The sequence below is a fragment of the Lacerta agilis genome, chromosome 1, assembly GCF_009819535.1.
Source record: "Lacerta agilis isolate rLacAgi1 chromosome 1, rLacAgi1.pri, whole genome shotgun sequence".
Classification (NCBI taxonomy): domain Eukaryota; kingdom Metazoa; phylum Chordata; class Lepidosauria; order Squamata; family Lacertidae; genus Lacerta; species Lacerta agilis.
In genome coordinates, this window is record NC_046312.1 from 3,271,983 (window position 1) to 3,292,102 (window position 20,120).

The 20,120-nt window shown below is 46.1% G+C and overlaps 1 protein-coding gene across 3 annotated transcripts in view; it reads right to left on the reverse strand.

Annotated features, from left to right (window-relative positions):
- Positions 1-20,120, reverse strand: part of MAP4K5 (mitogen-activated protein kinase kinase kinase kinase 5) — a 95,493-nt gene that overhangs the window by 45,415 nt on the left and 29,958 nt on the right. For all 3 annotated transcript variants that reach the window (XM_033160813.1, XM_033160731.1, XM_033160893.1), the window contains exons 2-8: positions 19,272-19,329; positions 8,024-8,114; positions 6,752-6,816; positions 6,425-6,480; positions 2,026-2,073; positions 1,884-1,926; positions 1,372-1,444 (exon numbers count right to left, since the gene is read on the reverse strand). In XM_033160813.1, the coding sequence (XP_033016704.1) occupies positions 1,372-1,444; positions 1,884-1,926; positions 2,026-2,073; positions 6,425-6,480; positions 6,752-6,816; positions 8,024-8,114; positions 19,272-19,329 (434 nt within the window). The remainder of the gene's footprint in view (positions 1-1,371; positions 1,445-1,883; positions 1,927-2,025; positions 2,074-6,424; positions 6,481-6,751; positions 6,817-8,023; positions 8,115-19,271; positions 19,330-20,120) is intronic.

The following is a 20,120-nucleotide window of genomic DNA, read 5'->3' on the forward strand; positions in this document are numbered from 1 at the left end:
ACTTTCTTTGTGTTTATTTGATTCCTATTCAAGAGAATTACTTTATATATAGTCAATATAGGCACAGAGTTAATTTTTTTAACATTTTCTAATGGTGGTGTGCCTCGTGATTTTTTTCATGAAACAAGTGTGCCTTTGCCCAAAAAAGGTTGAAAAACACTGCTCTAGGAGTCCTAGGGTGGAGCGGGGAGGGGATCCTACATACCCCACCAGGTTTGTGGAGCTTTTGGTAAGCCGGCAGCATTAAGCTATACTGATCGAGCTGTTGGTGCCTCCCTTTAGGACGTTTGGGGACTGCAGTTCTGAGAATGCTGAGCCACTTCTCAGAACAGTTCCTTCAAGGAAGACTTGACCATTAGCCCAGCTGAGAGACCTGGTGCACCCATCCTCAATTTGTGCGCAACTGACTGCAAGATCAGATGGTTTATTTTATTTTATTATTTTATTGAGGGCGCACTTGCAAACTTTACCAATTCAGCCTTGCCTCTGCCACCATAAGGACTAGGAAGCTAAGAAGTTTTGCAGAATGAACAAAGTAAAAGGCAGGAAATATATAACTCTTTGGGGGGGAAAGTGAGCTGTACATGACAACCTGCATTTCACAAGTTGCTCATCTGGGCTACTTCCATGTTCAGCCAGAGGTTGCTTCCTTGACTGACAAAAGCTGCCTATTCCTGTGAACAGTGTAATATGTAAATCAGGAACCCAAGGTGTATCCACCTTCCAATTTCTGAAAGTTGTTGCAGCCGAGATCTGTGTGCTTCTGTCTCACATGTGCAGACACCTTGTATGGGCTGTTAAAGCAGAGGGTCTGAGGGTCTAGCCTGAGGGTCACATTCCCTCATGGACAACTTTTTTTGGGGGGTGTCACATGCCAGTTGTGGATGGGGCAAGATGCAAGAGTGGACAGAGCAATAGATTCAACTGTTAAGGTCACACTCCAGCCATGCTACACACACGCACACACACACGCACACACACACACCCCTCCATCTTGTCAAGCAAGTAGCATTCCCATAGTTCAAAGACTGATTCCAGCCTGGCAAAGGCACTCCAAGGAGGGAGTTGTGGGGAGGAGGGGCTGTGGCCTGGGAAGGGTCTCAAGGGCCAAAACAGAGGAGTGGAAAGCTGCATTTGGTCCCCACCTCTGCCTTAAAGTGAATCAGCAGAAGGTATTCAGCAGCAGAGGAAGAGGTGATTCCCAGAAGATTGCCCAGCCAACCAAGTCAGAAAAGAGCTCAATAGCTTTGAGTCTGTTTCTGCCAACTCACTGCATCCTCAACTCCTCTTTCTGCATCCTCATAGCACAGTCCAGAAACCCTGGCTCAGCATCACAGGCCCTTGTTTGAATAATCCCAAGGAATTTATTACCAGTAAGGGGTGCCGATAAACGACTTCCTCTTTGCGATGGTGGCCGTTATTTTCGCCGCGACGCCAAAGTCAGCTGCGGGAGAAAGAGTGGAAGATGTTTTTCTAGAAGCTGGAATTCCATTTCACGCAGACCAAGGAAAAGGCTGTAAGTAGGCCCTCTTGGGAAGGGTTGGGGAGGGTGACGAGAGGCATGTGTGCCAAATCTGTATTAGTGCCAGCCACAGTGGCCTCACTCCTTGGCTCCCAAGCTCCACCTCAAATTGGAAGGGGCAGATGAGTGGGTGAAACTGGAGATTGAATTAAAAACAACATCTCCACAATCGCTTTAGGGGTTGGAGAGGGCACAGGAGCTAGCCAATCAGTCCCACCCACATCTGGCTTCTGTGGCATGCAGAGAAGGTACATTTGCACTGCCTGAAGCAAAGATGCCTCCCAGACGGTCTCCGCTGCTCTGCAAATGTTACACATGTCTTTACTCTCTCGAGGAAGTCAAGGAGAGCAAGCAAACTTACCCAGCTTGATGTCCCCATGGTCTGTCAGCAGAATATTTGCACCCTGAAAAATGAAAATAAAACCTTAAGTTTACGGTCACTCACCAACAACCCCCCCCCCTTTCTTTAACTTGAGAAAGAGCTCCATTCAGGAATCACCTACCTTAATATCCCGGTGCATTTTGCCTTTCTTGTGCAAATAATCAAGCCCCTAAAAAGAAAGGAGCAGCAAAGATGAGGATGGAACTCCAAGATGGCCTAAGAAATTAAAGGCCAGAGTGATCAGAACCAATTCTCCCATGAGACGACAGGATGTTGCCTGAGCCCCATTCACCTGCCCTCACTAACTTTAAAAGAATTGCTGAGATAACGCATGCAAAATGTTTTTAAATGAATCCTTATGCAAACACATTACTATGCTTTATTTGTGTTATTATTGTCTGAAGGATGGCTCAGTTGGTAGAGGAAGAGACTTAATCTCAGGGTCGTGGGTTCGAGTCCCACGTTGCGCGAAAGATTGCTGCATTGCAGGGGCTTAGATTAGATCAGGAACGTCCAACTCCCAAGAGACTGCGATCTACTCCAAGTATACAAATATAAAATAACTGTCAGTGGTCTACCCATTGTCATTGGAGGGAGGAGGAGCGTGTGTTTTCTGGGGGGAGCTTGGCACAGTTGTTGAGCTTTTTTGGGGGGTTGGCAAGAGGGGATGGCAGTGCAGCAGAAGGAGGGAGACAGCGCTGGAGACGGGATACAGGGATTTTGTTTGCACCAGAACGACCACGATCACCCAAGTGATCTACCGGTTGGACAGCCCTGGATAAGATGAACTCTACAGTCCCTTCCAACTCTACAGTCCATGACCTTGCTCCTCTAAATCACTAGAGCTGGAGGAGACATTGTGATTCATGATTTGGGGGTCCCTGTTTCCCACTGTGCCCCCATGTGCTGGTCCTCTGCCTCATCCACAGAGAATAAAACGGAGCTGTGAAGAGGAGGTCCAGGAGTGCGACATCAGAAACGTTTGCTTCTGGGTGAAGGTATTTTTAGTGCAGGTGTCTCTGTATTGAGCTATCACAGAGCTATCACACTCTCTTTTCAAATGTGTTCTGAACAGAGCCTTAAACCACATCTTAGAAGGGCTTCTTTTAGTGCTGAATTAGACTCTAATTGAGTGCATGTTCAAAGATCACCTTTGACACCCACAGAATCTCAGCTTAGATGGGATAAAAACCATCCCCGTAACGTGGAGAACAGAGAGAATGGGCAGCCCTTCCTGTGGACAGATGGGGCTGCATTGTGGCAAAGCATGCAACCTGCCAAGTCTCCACTTCAAATTGCAGATGGGCCACTTCCTCAGTCCACTATTTAGGTAAAAAGGTAAAGGTAAAGGACCCCTGGACGCTTAAGTCCAGTTAAAAGCAACTATGGGGTTGCGGCACTCATCTCCATTTCAGGCCAAGGGAGACGGCGTTTGTCCACAGACAGCTTTCTGGGTCATGTGGCCAGCAGCACTAAACTGCTTCTGGCGCAATGGGACACCGTGACGGAAACCAGAGCACATGGAAACGTTGTTCACTTTCCCACCACAGCGGTACCTATTTATCTACTTGCACTGGTATGCTTTCGAACTGCTAGGTTGGCAGGAGCTGGGACAGAACAACAGGAGCTCGGCTTCCGGCGAGGACGCCATGCTGGGCGGTCGTGGGTTGCTTCAGTAGCGAGGCGACCCAGGCCAGCCCGGGGGTTGGAGCCCTGCTACCGCACAGCGGGGCTCCGATAAGCCGTGGGAAGAGCGTCCCACGGCTTGGGCTCTCCAGCGAGCCCACTATGGCGCTGAACTCTTCTCCCGATCCCCTTGTAAAAGGGGAAAAGGAGTGAAGAGTCCACAGCGTCGGGCTGTGGAGGCATTGCCCCAACCGGGCGGCGATGCGGCGGCTGCCGCCTGCATGAGCGCGTCGTTCTACCTGTTTTGCATTTAAAAGAAGGAAACTGGAGGCCGTGAGTACGAAGTTAATTGGCTTTAAAATTTATGGCATTTGGCACTCCAGGAGGATCGTAAAAAAGGAGCCCGTTCCTCCTCCCTTTGCTGATCGGAGAAGATAACATTGTTGTGAGCTGCTGCTGCAGTAGTGGATACAAAGTTTCTATGGAACTTTTAACAAGTGAGACTGGTTGAATCCCCGTTGGGGGAATTAAGAGTTCGGAAATATCTCTTTTTGGAAAATGAAGGACTGCATTCTTTTTACCCTGACCCGGGGGGAAATGGTGGCTGAAAATTATAGTTGAAGATGGAAAAGTACTGAAACTTGATACCCTATGCCTACTTCTACCATGCTTGGTTTCGTTTTTAAACTGGCGTTAGACTCTGAATTGACTCATGAACAAAGGATTATTCTTTTGAAATTAGAACTGTTAAGCCAGAAATTAATTTTGCTGAACCAGGATCTTGAGGAAAAGTTATATATTACAGGAAAGACCTTTGCTAAATTGGAAAAAAATCTTGCTGGGGAACTTGAGGAAATTTTTGAGAAACAAAGTACAGTGACTGCGCAACTCCAAGAAGCTGAAAGACCCTATTGGTGTGAGAGACCTAGGGTTGGAATACAATTTATATCCAATTTCTGGGGTGGGAGCCCGGAAATGATGGGCAAAAGACTTGTGAAACTACAATTTCAAGATGAATGCAACTGTGAAATGGAGATGCTGGAAGATGAAGATTTGAGTTTCCTGGAGCCCCCTGCAAGGATATTTATGGACTGTGTCTGGTCTGTTGGTTTCAAAGGAAAAGAGGACATTCTGGGTAATGTTGTGGTAAAAAGATGGAGAAATGTCGGGGAAGCGACCCCGAGATTGCGAAGGAAAATGGTTAGAAGAGGGATAGGGTGAGATTATTTAAAATATAAACAGGACGGCTCACCATGGTACCCTGAAGTCAGTGTGTTAAGAGTTTAAGATTTTGAACTAGTGAAGAGATATTGGACATGTTTATTAGCAGCAGTTTAAGAAAATAAGATGTAAGATTGGAGCTAAGAAGTAATAGGTTATATCATGAAGCTAAAAATAAAAATTAAGAAGTTTGTTTGTTATTATGAACATTATATCTAATAATTGAACATTAAGAAGTTTGTTTAGATAATTTTGATGATTTTAAATTTATATATGAGAAGTTAGATGTAAGATTGGAGCTAAGAAGTAATAGGTTATATCATGAAGTTAAAAATAAATATTAAGAAGTTTGTTTGTTATTGTGAACATTATATGTAATAATTGAATATTAAGAAGTTTGTTTAGATAATTTTGATGATTCTAAATTTAAAGATGAGAAGTTATCAAAGTGGATTGGAATTGGAAACAAAGGAGAGAGGACGGGGGAAGTCATTTAGTAAGATTTGAAACAAGAAATTTTTTTTTTTTAACATGAATAAGAAATATTGGTGTTTGTTTTGTTGTATTTGTTGTTGTATTGTTGTTTTGTTTTGTTTGTATTATGTGGAAAACTAATAAATTCTTTGTAAAAAAAAAAAAAAAGAACAACAGGAGCTCACCCCATCGCTGGGATTCGAACCACTGACCTTCTGATCAGCAAGCCCAAGAGACTCAGTGGTTTAGACCACAGTGCCAGCTGAAATATGAAGTAGTGAACTAAAAATCCCAAAGCCAGACTACAGTGTTTAACAATTTGTACTGCGCTGTGAGGAGCAATTAAATAACCTCTTAATGAGGATGAAAGAGGAGAGCGCAATATATGGTCTGAAGCTCAACATAAAAAAAAAAAACTAAGATCATGGCCACTGGTCCCATCACCTCCTGGCAAATAGAAGAGGAAGAAATGGAGGCGGTGAGAGATTTTACTTTCTTGGGCTGCATAATCACTGCAGATGATGACAGCAGTCACAAAATTAAAAGACACCTGCTTCTTGGGAGAAAAGTGATGGCAAACCTAGACAGCATCTTAAAAAGCAGAGACATCTCCTTGCCGACAAAGGTCCGTATAGTTAAAGCTATGGTTTTCCCAGCAATGATGTATGGAAGTGAGAGCTGGACTGTAAAGAAGGCTGATCGCCGAAGAATTGATGCTTTTGAATTATGGTGCTGGAGGAGACTCTTGAGAGTCCCATGGACTGCAAGAAGATCAAACCTATCCATTCTGAAGGAAATCAGCCCTGAGTGCTCAATGGAAGAACAGATCCTGAAGCTGAGGCTCCAAGACTTTGGGCACCTCATGAGAGGAGAAGACTCCCTGGAAAAGACCCTGATGTTGGGAAAGATGGAGGGTACAAGGAGAAGGGGACGGCAGAGGACGAGATGGTTGGACAGTGTCCTCGAAGCAACTGGCATGAGTCTGACCAAACTGCCTGGCATGCTCTGGTCCATGGGGTCACGAAGAGTCGGACAAGACTAAACGACTAAACAACAACAACTGAGCAGTTTATTAGCTAAGATTATTATTGGTGATCTTCTCCCGCTCCCCTGCATGTACTTTGAACTGCAGTTCTACTGAAACGGCTTCGTTCTTCTTATGCCAAAACTCACCCAAGACCTGCCCAGCAGTGCCTTACCTTCAACGTCTCTCTGCAAACGAACGCAATCTGAAACTCCGACAGCGGCCCCGTCACTGAAAGGAAAATCAAACATAAAATGACGAAGCATGATGTGGTGGCATGCTCTTGACCCGTGTGGGGCTGATAAATGGATGACCTTCGTCATGCAGCACATGGCTAAAGTATGGAAGTCAACAGGGCTTTCTCATCTGTTGCAGCAGGTTTTTGTACTGCAGCACTTTACAGTAATTTGTGCCCCAAATTACAGAGAAGAAAAGAGTCGTGCATCCCACCCCAACCCCTTGAAGGAAGTGCATGGTATAAAATAGTAAGGTTGCCAGTTACCATGATAAATATCTTGAAGCGATCCTCCTCCGCAGTACTCCATACAAATCCATAGCTTCTCACGGCTATGAAATTAAGCAGATATTATCAGAAAGAATGTCTGATGCTTATAACGAATAAAAAAACATTTATTTGTATTGCATTGATATTCATAGCCCATCCTGTCCCTGAGGCTCAGGGTAGTCAATAATTCTTACCCATCTTAGACAGGCGCTTTGTAGTTATTGAGTGCCACCTTGTCACCATTATTCCCATTACACAGACAGGAACTGAGGTCAGAGGTCCATTTTTTACACAGCTAGCTATCATAGGTTCAAGACCCACAGCAATGTCAAGACCCACAGCAATGTCAAGTCCCGACCCCTTTGCAGATTTTAAAGTATCATATTGTCAGGAAACCCCCCCCTCCCCACGCCAGGTAGCATCCTGGGAGCATTTGCAGTACAGGGAACCACCCCCTTTGTTCACCAGTTCGTCATCCCCCTCCTCAGGAGGAAGCAACCATTCCTCCAGTGGGGAGGGGGAGTTAGAGGCAGGAAGTCAGCGCGGGGGCTGTGAAAAGATCGCAGAGCCTGAGCACCAAGGGGGAAGTGGGGAACAGGGACAGTTTCCTGCACCCTGAGTTCGCAGACAGGAAAGACGTGGAAGTGGGAGGCGGGGTTCAGGATCCCGCGCCTCTTTTGCTGGACCAAGAACCAGAAGGGTTCATTCCCGGACTCTGCGGAGGGATGAGATGGACGTTTGAACTTTTGCTCCACTGTAAATAACTGCACAATAAAGAACTTAGTTTTTAGAAGTTCTGCGTTCAGCTGATTTCTCATGAGCAACCACTGAACGTCCTTACACATATAAACAAAACACAACCCTTGATTTCTTGGGGGGGGGGGCCATGCAGCAAACTGCACGGACACTTCTGAATATCAGAACATGCAAGTGCAGGGAAATGGATCAAATCTGTTGAGGAATGAGGGATGTCCCAAGAGCTTCACATCCAATAGAATGCAGAATTACAGCAGACTGGAAAATACGGGGCTTCAGGTTTGGTGAGAAGAAGCACTTCACTTCCGTCCCAGCAGAGCTTTAAAAAGCGGCTCTACGTAGCCCCAGCACCTAAGTTCCATCGACTTTGACATTGTAGGACCACCGTATCTTGCAGCAGATAGCAAGCTCACACACCAGCAGGGAACGCCACCTTTCCGGGGGCTTGTGCAGAAAAACCTTAGGTCCCAGCAGGAAGTTGGTTTCTACAAAGCAGAATGCAGAAGGCCTTACCTGAGATAGCTCCCAAAGTAAGCTACGATGTTAGGGTGCTTGCATTCCTTAACCATGTAGATCTCTTGCTGTATCAACGAAAAGTCATCCCCTGGGGGGGGGGGGGAACACAAAACAGATTTTTTATTCACTTTAACCAGGGCTGTTGCCTGGTTAAAGGAAGCCTGGCTGAATGGACGGTTATGAATCTTAATTAAATCTGCACGTATTAACATATGAGGGGGAAATAAACCCACCAACACCAAATGTGGGAAAGGCATATGTGCTGGCCGGGGCTGATGGGAGTTGCAGTCCAAAATAGATGGGAGGGCTGGTTTAGATGATGTCCTGCAAGGTGTGTAAGAGCAGCTAACACCAAAGAAGAGACAACCCCCCCTTCTCTCTCTCTCTCTCTCTCTTGTAGGAGGGAATACTCCTTCCATGATGGCATTTGACACCTGCAGGTCTCATGAGAGCTTATATTAAAAACTGAATGCTTTTAACTTTTTTAATCTACTGGATTAAATAACTGGAGGGATCTTTCTAGGCAGGATGGACCAGTCTATTTCCACTCTGTGTCAGTTTTGCATGTATTCATTCATAAATACATGCTCATAATAATAATAATAATAATAGTCCCACCTTGCATTAATCTACCATTTTTTGTTAAATCCTCATGAGAATTCACATTTTGTCAAAATATACATAATTAGCTATGTATCTGACCTCAATGCACCCATATGTCTTTTTTTGATCCTGTATTATGCATTTTGGTGCATTTTGTAAAGCCAAGGGCTATACTGCGTAATTTGGAGAGGTGCAAAATCTGAAGGACAATTATGTTCCGATTCACACTGCAACCCAAAAGATGCAGATCCAGAAGGTTGATTTGCAGCAGAATCCATGGATTCTGATTCAAATTCCACAAGCAGCGCTATCAACCAATTAAACTAATTTTGATTGACTAATTTGAATCGGGGGGAAATGTAACCCTAAACATCACAATTCATAAAACACTGGAAGTGTGCAAGGTCTCTTGTACCCGCAGTTAATGCGTTCATCCTAGTGGTGCAGCAATAAAACTGCCAGCACATTTGCAAAAGCAAGCAGGGTCTGGTCTGGTTGCCATAAGGATGGGGGACCGTGTGTTGAGATTCCTACATTGCAGGGGGTTGGACTAGATGACCCTTAGGGTCCCTTCCAACTCTACAATTCCATGGGAGCTGGCTGGGAGTTGAGCTCTCTTCCTACTCACTGGCCTCTTCATCATACGGTGGTGAGGGTAGTTACCTTTTTCTCCCTTGAATTGTACACAGAACTGACACAGGAAGCTGGAAGAGTTGTTCTTTCCCACTTCCTCTTTCAGCTCTCTATGCTTTTCAAGAATTCCCCTAGGATCTGACTTTTACCCAGGAAAAGGGAAATGTGTGCAAGTGCATTTTCTTGCTCTCTGTCAATGGGACTGCGAATCTTATCTGAGGCACAGGAGTGACCAGAGGTGACAGCAACCACAGCACTTGCTTTGAAACCAGCATTTGTCATCCTAGCACAGGGGTAGGCAACCTAAGGCCCGGGGGCCAGATGCGGCCCAATCACCTTCTAAATCCGGCCCACGAACGATCCGGGAATCAGCGTGTTTTTACATAAGTAGAATGTGTCCTTTTCTTTTAAACGCATCTCTGGATTATTTGCGGGGCCTGCCTGGTGTTTTTACATGAGTAGAATGTGTCCTTTTATTTAAAATGCATCTCTGGGTTATTTGTGGGGCCTGCCTGGTGTTTTTACATGAGTAGAATGTGTCCTTTTATTTAAAATGCATCTCTGGATTATTTGTGGGGCCTGCCTGGTGTTTTTACATGAGTAGAATGTGTCCTTTTATTTAAAATGCATCTCTGGGTTATTTGTGGGGCCTGCCTGGTGTTTTTACATGAGTAGAATGTGTCCTTTTATTTAAAATGCATCTCTGGGTTATTTGTGGGGCCTGCCTGGTGTTTTTACATGAGTAGAATGTGTCCTTTTATTTAAAATGCATCTCTGGGTTATTTGTGGGGCCTGCCTGGTGTTTTTACATGAGTAGAATGTGTCCTTTTATTTAAAATGCATCTCTGGGTTATTTGTGGGGCCTGCCTGGTGTTTTTACATGAGTAGAATGTGTCCTTTTATTTAAAATGCATCTCTGGATTATTTGTGGGGCCTGCCTGGTGTTTTTACATGAGTAGAATGTGTCCTTTTATTTAAAATGCAACTCTGGGTTATTTGTGGGGCCTGCCTGGTGTTTTTACAGGAGTAGAATGTGTCCTTTTATTTAAAATGCAACTCTGGGTTATTTGTGGGGCCTGCCTGGTGTTTTTACATGAGTAGAATGTGTCCTTTTATTTAAAATGCAACTCTGGGTTATTTGTGGGGCCTGCCTGGTGTTTTTACAGGAGTAGAATGTGTCCTTTTATTTAAAATGCAACTCTGGGTTATTTGTGGGGCATAGGAATTCATTCATTTTTCCAAAATATAGTCTGCCCCCCACATGGTCTGAGGGACGATGGACTGGCCCCCGGCTGAAAAAGGTTGCTGACCCCTGTCCTAGCACAAGGACTACTCATCAACTGGCCGCAGGGTAGGGGTTGGCACCCTGGTCTAGGTGGATGAAAAGCAGTCAGCTCTGGCAACCAAAGAGACAAAAGACTCAAGCCTGACAAATATATCCCAGAACATGTTTGCAATTATTAAAAAAACAAAACAATACAGAATGCTACAACTGCTTGACGGATGCTAAAAAAAAATCTCCCCCTCCACTGTTACTTCTCCCCCTTAAACGAATTCCACTCTACTGGTTTTCCACGTTTTATTACTGTACTTTCTCTGGCTGAAGACAAAACTGCTCCTCCGAGGGCTGGGCTGGCAGCCTCGGGGGCTCAAGCGCCACAGTGACTCTGGAAAGAATGTGCTCAGGCCCCGCAAGATGGGCTGGGAGCCTCTTAGGACGCCTGAGGGCAACAGCTCTGCGTGCTGTTTTACAAGGGAATAGCCCAGTTATGCAAGGAGGCCTTCCAAGCTTCAAATTGGCCAGCAGGAAAAGCATGCACATCCTCAGGGAGAGAAGAACAACTCAGGAGATGGTCCCTTGCAACCTGCTAAGCCTTGAAGCGGTTGGACGTGCTTCACCCATGCTCCAGCTCAGCGCAACATGAGACCTCTGGCTCTCCACCTTCCACAGGGCTCTGGCACCCACCAAGAGGAGGGGCCTCTCACACTGACATAACCACTTCCATCTGAGACACTACCTGCCTGTGCCCTGTCTCGCCAGGGTGGTACGTGCCCTGGTCACCTCCTGCTTGGACTACTGCAATGCACTCTATGTGGCACTACCTTTGAAGGTGACAGAAGAAGAAGAAGAAGAAGAAGAAGAAGAAGAAGAAGAGGAGGAGGAGGAGGAGGAGGAGGAGGAGTTTGGATTTGATATCCCGCTTTATCACTCCCCGAAGGAGTCTCAAAGCGGCTCACATTCTCCTTTCCCTTCCTGGTGTAGTGTGTGGTGTAGTGGTTAAGAGCGGCAGACTTGTAATCTGGGGAACCGGGTTCGCGTCTCCTCTCCTCCACATGCAGCTGCTGGGTGACCTTGGGCTAGTCACACTTCTCTGAAGTTTCTCAGCCCCACTCACCTCACAGAGGGTTTGTTGTGGGGGAGGAAGGGAAAGGAGAATGTAAGCCAGAGAGTGAAAAGCCGGATATCAAATCCAAACTCTTCTTCTTCTTCTTCTTCTTCTTCTTCTTCTTCTTCTTCTTCTCCCCCTCAACAAACACTCTGTGAGGTGAGTGGGGCTGAGAGACTTCAGAGAAGTGTGACTAGCCCAAGGTCACCCAGCAGCTACATGTGGAGGAGCGGGGAAGCGAACCCGGTTCATCAGATGAGTCTACCGCTCTCAACCACCACACCACGACAACTAATCCAGAATGTGACTAGCGGACTGGGAGTGGCCGCCAGAACCATATAACACCAGTCCTAAAGGATCTTCATTGGCTCCCAGGATGTTTCCAAGCACAATTCAAAGTGCTGGTGCTGACCTTTAAAGCCCTAAACAGGGTCAGCCCTGTAGAGCTGAAGGAGCATCTCCACCCCCATTGTTCAGCCCGCACACTGAGGTCCAGCTCCGAGGGCTGTGAGAAGTGACGCTATAGTGAACCAGGCAGTGGGCCTTCTCGGTGGTGGCACCCTCCCTGTGGGAATGCCCTCCCATCTGAAAGCAGCCCTGTACAGGGAAGTTTTGCTTTTGTATATTCTGCTGGAAGCCTCTATTCTGCTGGGGCAACTCAGTCAGATGGGTGTGATACAAATATAATAATAATAATAATAATAATAATAATAATAATAATAATAATAGCAACAGCATATAACAACAACAACAACAGCATTCTTCTCACTCATGCCCATCCCACAATTCCTCCGCCTCCAAGAATCGGGCCCTTCTACCCACTTGGCTTTACTCAGCAGCACCAATCCAGCAAACAACAGGAAGCTGGTCTCCAGCTTCTCACCCATTATAAATGCCGTCCAAAGCAAGATATCGGACAAGAGCAACTGTCAAAGTATGGAGAGGGGAAATTGAAAACAGCTTTTGACCCCCTGCCAGGGCAAGAATCCAGTGTCTTGACAGACTGAGTCCTGACCACAGTCTTGCTGTGGCCTTCAGCGTCCCCCACTCTACCCAGGCAGCCGAGGACGATATGGGGGAAAGTCTCCGAACAAGTCAAAAGTCACGCAGATCACGACCTTCTGACATCCTCGTCCTTGATCAGGGGAGGGCCACCACTGATCTGTATGTTTTGAACATAAACAACATCTGTACGTCATTTTTAGGAAAGCAGATGAGGAGCCCCCCCCCCCGCCAGAACACACACAAACAGCTTTCCTGTGCACAATGGCCCCATTCAAAAGCCTATTGCCCTCAAATACAACAAGCTCAGCCAAACCCTGAAAAATGGGAATGAGCTGGAGCTCTACATTTCTTTCCTCTATGTTTCTAAAATTTTTGGCCTCTCTTCTTTCATGCCTTCGTGTTTTTGGTTCTGCTTCCAGATAATCCAAGATGGTTGTGTTTTTTAAAAATGCTGAGGGCTAGCTTCATGCCAAAAAGCTAGTGACACACAGCTATCCTATTTTTACAATTCCTTCTGGTCCCTCCCCATAAAAATAAAATAAAATATAAAATAAAAGCAGAGATTCTCAGGACAGGCTGGGCATATGCACAGTGAAAGCACATTACTCCAGTTACATGGCACAGTGCAAAGATTCCCATTAGTCTAATTGCAGAAACAGCGTTAACAGCTGGTAACATTCGAATTCAACACCCACAGCTTAACTGGGGGCGGAGAAGGCTGATTTCTGCCCAACTCTTTATTAACTGAGCACAAGCCAACACCTAGATAATTCAGAACACATGTGAAAAGGATTCAGAGCACTGCCAAATGTGTTAGCCACATACCCCAAACAGGAACTTTAGAAGTGACATATTTGTATTCTTACAAAGTGATAATGGAAGCATTAGTTGCATTCTTAGTAGAGGGGATGCCGTTAAGTGACAGGCTTCTCCTTTGTAGGCATAAACTCCCAAATACAGCCCTGAGCATCTTCTCTTAAGGTAGGCACCCAGGTAGGCAGGGTGATGCGGAAAATCTCTCTCTGCCTGAGGCCTCAGAGCGGCCTTCACCAAACTTGTTGTTGTTCAGTCGTTCAGTCGTGTCCGACTCTTCGTGACCCCATGGACCAGAGCACGCCAGGCACGCCTATCCTTCACTGCCTCTCGCAGTTTGGCCAAACTCATGTTAGTAGCTTTGAGAACACTGTCCAGCCATCTCATCCTCTGCTGTCCCCTTCTCCTTGTGCCCTCCATCTTTCCCAACATCAGGGTCTTTTCCAGGGAGTCTTCTCTTCTCATGAGGTGGCCAAAGTACTGGAGCCTCAACTTCAGGATCTGTCCTTCTAGTGAGCACTCAGGGCCGATTTCCTTGAGAATGGATAGGTTTGATCTTCTTGCAGTCCATGGGACTCCCAAGAGTCTCCTCCAGCACCATAATTCAAAAGCATCAATTCTTCGGCGATCAGCCTTCTTTATGGTCCAGCTCTCACTTCCGTACATTACTACTGGGAAAACCATAGCTTTAACTATACGGACCTTTGTCGGCAAGGTGATGTCACCAACCTGGCACCCTCCAAATGCTTTGAACTACAAACCTCATCAACGTGGGGCTGAAGCAGGGGTGGCGAAGCTTTGGCCCTCTATTATGGCGCTGGGAGCTGTAGTTCAGCAACGCCGGTGGTTCCCCAGCGGTCTGACTCCACAGAAGGCAACCTTCAGATCTCCAGTGTCCAAGCATTCCACAGACAGAACAGTGCTTGCAATACAGTGCTTTCCAGTAAGCAAGGAAAATATTAGTATCCCTACGTTGGAGGTGCAGGACTGAAGGTGGTGGTGGGGGTTGCTTTCCAAATATTATCTGGTGGCAGAGGCAAGATTCGAACCAGAGTCTTCCCATTTCATAGCTCAGTCTATCTGCCCCAATGCTACATGTTTCATTTCAGAGGACCTGAATCAATGTGCGAACCTGGGCAATCATTCCCTAAAATGTTCACGGCTGCATGCCATGTAAGGCTTTGCAATGCCTCCAAGTTTCAAAAGCATTTCCTCCATTTCTGACCCGATGGAGATTTTACAGCGAACAAAGTTCCTTCGACAGCAGTGTGCCTCTCTGTTCCCCTCTCCTTCTCATTGTCTGTTTCATCTTGCAAGCTCCTTGGGGGCAGAGACTCATTTATATGTCCCTATGACACTCTGCAAGGAACACCTGGACATTGATGGCGCTGTGCAAATAATACGCTGGAGGAGGATCCAACCGTGTCAGCTCTGCTCGAGTTAAAATGCTGCATGTTTCTTTATTTAAATACAAGGTCTCTGGGTCTGCTTGGAAGCCACAAACCCCGAAAACGGAAGTTCTGAATCCCACATGCAAGAGAGTGAGCAAAGCAGCAGCAGTTGCTGGCTTATGCAGATAAATAAGGCTGTCTGGCTGCAAGGGCTTCTATTTCTCACACAGTCACCACAGCTGAGCCCTGCAGCAGAGAAACAGGCCCTTCAGCTCAGCCCCGGCACCAAGAGAGCAACCCCTGGCTCCAAATCAGGCCTGGAAACTTGTAAATAGCAGCGGTGGCTCAAAAGCTGAACGCAAAACCTCAAATACCAGACAGAAAAGTCAGCTAAGCAGCAGCAGCAGGCAGAGGGATTGCAAGGAGGCAGACAAGACAACGTGCCTCTCTTTACAGGCCTCACTTTTATTTTGTCCCGTAATCACGGAAACTTCACAAAACATTCCGGCTGTAAAACCAGTTTTATTCTCCTGGAATCTGGCGAGGACCTTGGGAATGTCTAAGACGGAGGAAAGAAATTCAATGGGTGGCGTGGAGGAGATGTTTCTGGCTCAGAGGTCAACTGAACATTATATTTGGGAAGGAGGGGGGCAGGAAGGTTGGTAGGCTCAGGACAAACTGAGATGGTGAGGATTATGATGATGATGAAATTTATTGCCCATTCTTCACCAGCAGGCCCCAGGCTACAACAATTTCAAGTTTACTAAAAACAGTGAAAACAAATGATAGCCGCAGGGATAGGGTGGGTCCCCTGTCTTCCCCTGCGCAGACATTCCCAAATGGCGTCCAGATAAACCCTGGGGGCATCTTGTCAAAAGGAGGCGGCCATTCACGGAAGGCAAGCTGCCCAGAAGACTGACAAGCCCAACACTATTTATGGCATATAATCATTATTTGTTTAACACTTAATGCCCAAACAGACTTGTGATCTTCCCTTTGCAGGGGTGTTGCCTAAGGTGCTGGCCTTCAATTTTTTTCAGACTCAGGACCCATCTTTAACCCAAACATGCATTTCGGGAACCATTTCTTCATTATTATTTTTTACCGTATCTTTGCATGCTGGCTAGTGCAATTTACCTTAGAAGAGGCTGTGACCTGATTGTGGGGCCCAACCAGTGGTCTGAGACTACATTTCCTATTGTCCCCGGCCACGCTTGCTGAGGCTGATGGGAGTTGTGGTTCAGCAACATCCGAAGGGCCGAAGGTTCCCCACACCGGGCCTAAGGGGCATTCTCATAGAATCATAGAGTTGGAAGAGACCACAAGGGCCATCCAGTCCAACCCCCTGCCAAGCAGGAAACACCATCAAAGCATTTCTGACAGATGCCTGTCAAGCCTCTGCTTCAAGACCTCCAAAGAAGGAGACTCCACCACACTCCTTGGTAGCAAATTCCACTGCTGAACAGCTCTCACTGTCAGGAAGTTCTTCCTAATGTTTAGGTGGAATCTTCTTTCTTGTAGTTTGAATTCATTGCCCCGTGTCCGCTTCTCTGGAGCAGCAGAAAACAACCTTTCTCCCTCCTCTGTATGACATCCTTTTATATACAGTATTTGAACATGGCTATCATATCACCCCTTAACCTTCTCTTCTCCAGGCTAAACATACCCAGCTCCCTAAGCCGTTCCTCATAAGGCATCGTTTCCAGGCCTTGGACCATTTTGGTTGCCCTCCTCTGGACACCTTCCAGCTTGTCAGTATCCTTCTTGAACTGTGGTGCCCAGAACTGGACACAGTATTTCCAGGTGAGGTCTGACCAGAGCAGTTTCATTTGTTCCCGAGGCAGTCCGTCTCGGCAATACTATTACACCAGCTTCAGCGGCTGCCAACGCATCTCTGAGCCCAATTCAAAGTGCTGCTTTTAAGCTTCAAATCCTTAAACAGTTTGGAACGCAAGATATTGGATGGGTTGCCTGCACCCATTACCAGCCTGCCTGCAAGCTGAGATCTGCAACGGAGGCGATTCTTGGCGGTCCACCTCCGACCTAGATCAATGAAGCTACTGCTTGCCACAAGTAGCTCCGAGACCCCTTTTGGCTGAAAGGGTGGAGGAGGAAATCCTTTCAATGAGAAAGAAAGAACTAAGGAGTCGCTTCGCAGACAAAGGGTGCATCTAACACAGCACTGTTTACATGAGCTGAAGGAGATCCTCGCCACAGAATATAAACTGTTTATTGTGGAAAGAACTTGCTTCATCGGATGCATGAACTCTCTGAGGCTCCACGTTGTCCTTTTCCTGCAGACATGATTATTCTTATTGGGGTATTTGTATTTCTTAATACTGCTTGTTGCACAATGAATAATTGACTTATGGAATTCACTTCCGCAAGATGCACCAATGGCCTTTGGCTCACATGGCTTTGTTTTTGTTTTTAACCAGGATTACTGCTGGTATAAAGGTCTCCCTAAGACTGACAAGTTTGAGGGTATCTGGTGGTCTCTCCTGGTGTCTGTTACCTGGTCAGAAGGGCTCACTCAACCTCCACTCTCACAGCTGAATTTTTGGAGACAGTTCAGGACAGCGATCGCCCATGATTCTTGGTATAACTCATATTAATAATTGCACGACATTTTACAACTTTAGCTTTGAGGTGCTTTCTTCCAAAAGGTATGTAATGCCAAGTATTTCTGTAGCTTCGCTGTATAGCTTACTTTTCTCTCTTTTATTGTATTATTCTTTTTATATTAAATTTTCCAAACGTTTTCACAATAACCTTCCAATCGAATACAATGTTTCATAAGTCGACTTCCCACCTTCACAGTGTTTTCACTCAAACCTTTTCTATTGCGTTATATCTTTATCCATCACAAAAATGTCTCTATTACAATTATTTTGTCACTGTATTGATATTTTTCATCCATTTTCTTGTGCTGTTTGTCCTTCTTTGCGGTTTGTAGCCACCTCCTCTATGTCACAAAATGAAATCAAGACATATTTGGTGGCGGTGGGGACAGACGACGGCTACGATTAGACAAAGTCAATGGCTATGAGCCGCACACAGCTTCTTCCACTTACGCGATTGGGAAATACTGGAGGAAAACAAGCAACCAAAGGTGGGCGGGTGCTCACCATCCAATAGCTGGAACTTATTCTAAGGTACTTCTTTTGATCTTAAAATACCAGAATCTCCCAGCCTTTTCACCAGAGATCCTGGGAGACCTAATACCCGCAGAAACAGACGTACGATCACTGCAGCCCATTCTACACATTACAGAAAAGTGCACAGTTCCCTGCAACAGCAAGACCCAGTCACAGGCGATGCATGCCAAAGGAACTCAAGATATAAGGAATGGCCCCTGCATTCTGCATTGTACACAGACATGTACATGTCAGTCAAAACCAGGCATCCCCAAACTTCGGCCCTCCAGATGTTTTGGACTACAATCCCCATCATTCCTGACCACTGGTCCTGTTAGCTAGGGATCATGGGAGTTGTAGACCAAAACATCTGGAGTGCCGCAGTTTGGGGATGCCTGGTCAAAACAAAACAAAAAATAACAAAATTCCTTCCAGTAGTACCTTAGAGACCAACTAAGTTTGTTCTTGGTATGAGCTTTCGTGTGCATGCACACTTCTTCAGATACATGTACATGTCAGTGTTTAACTTCCTTAATGGTATCTGCCCTGGCTTAATTTTTATCCTCCAATCCACAACTCGTGTGTACCGTAATCTGGTTTGGGCCACCGAATGAGGAAGGATATACACCCTGCACATGCTCAGAAGTACTGTTATTCATTGATTCAACCACCCCAGGAACGAGAGTCCCTGCTCAAATGAAGCTGCAACTATTACCTAGCAAAGAATAAACACCAAACAAGGAGAGGTTGTTGACTGTGCTATGAATTAAGAGCTGAAAGACCTCTCTGAGCACCTGATCTTTCGTACCTCTTTTCATAGGAATAGAATGGATTGCAACTACAAAGTCATGCTGTGAGACAGAGACAGAGAGGCAGGCAAAGAGAACTCAGCCAATCTGGCAGCCTCAAAGAGCCAGGATGGTAGAGCAAACAAACTGATAGATGTATGTTGTTATCTGAGCATGTTATTGGGTTCAGCTTCCTACTGAGCCAGGAGTCCTTTGAGCTGGCTTGGTTAAGACAAAACCCCTCAGTCCAACCAGCCTCATTGTGTGGCACAGTATGTGGAACGGCGGAGATGGATGAGGGAGAAGCAGGTTCAAAACCCTGCTGTCCTAGTCTACTTCACAGGGCTGTTGTGGAGATAAACTGGGGTATAAAGGGGAAGCTACCCAGAGCGCTGTGGACTAAGAGTGTGATAGGCAGGCTGTTAGGGAAACAAATCCATCACAAATGAGTATTATTATTTTTTAAAGAAAAGAAGGGAAGAGCTCACCTGGTTCTAACTTGATAATTTTTACTGCAGCCAACTCTCCGGTGTGCAGATTTCTGGCCTAGGAAAAAACAGAAGGACAGCAGATTTAAGCAAAGTGCAAAGAAATGTACATCAGTGCGTTAAACCAAGAGGCTTGTGTGTCAGAATGTGCATCGTTTGGGGAAACTGCCACCTAGAAAGATGAAGCAGGCAGAGAAGAGCAGCCAGGTAGCAGGAAAACATTGCAGGACACGCACAGGCCCCCCCCATCACTTAAATCTTTGGCAGTCAAGCCACAACCACAGTACAAGTGCATCTTATGTGCAGCTAACTTGTGTGATTTCAACCATATGCAGTTAAAGGCTGGCTGGTTAAAATTTCACAAGTTAAATGCAAGCAAGGCAGAGAGCTTAAAAGTTCTTTTTGCTCCGGGTTTTCCTGGCACAGAAAGAGCTTTTAAGCTCTCCTTCTTGCTTGTGGGAGCAAGGCCCTGTTGGCGCACTGGTCCTGGGATGCTCTTGCAAGATCTCATGGAGTTGTCCACGTTCCCGTGAAATCCTGCGCAAACATCCCTATTCTTCCAGAGCCACTGCCTGGGGTGCTCGCATGGAGGTGGTTAGAGTACACATTTTCATTTAAGTGTGGAGCCTTTGGAACCAAATCCGTGTGTAAGATGTGGTTGTACTGTACTCAGAACAGTGGCTACACATGCACAACCACATTATGCTCTCACTGTTACAGACCTCCCTGGCAGATGTCGAGTCCATACCGTACAGAAATGGGGCTACCCATATAAAAAGCAAGGCCACTATAGAAAAGGCAAGTGAAGCGGTGATTCGTAGTGACATCCAGCCTATGGAACTCCCTGCC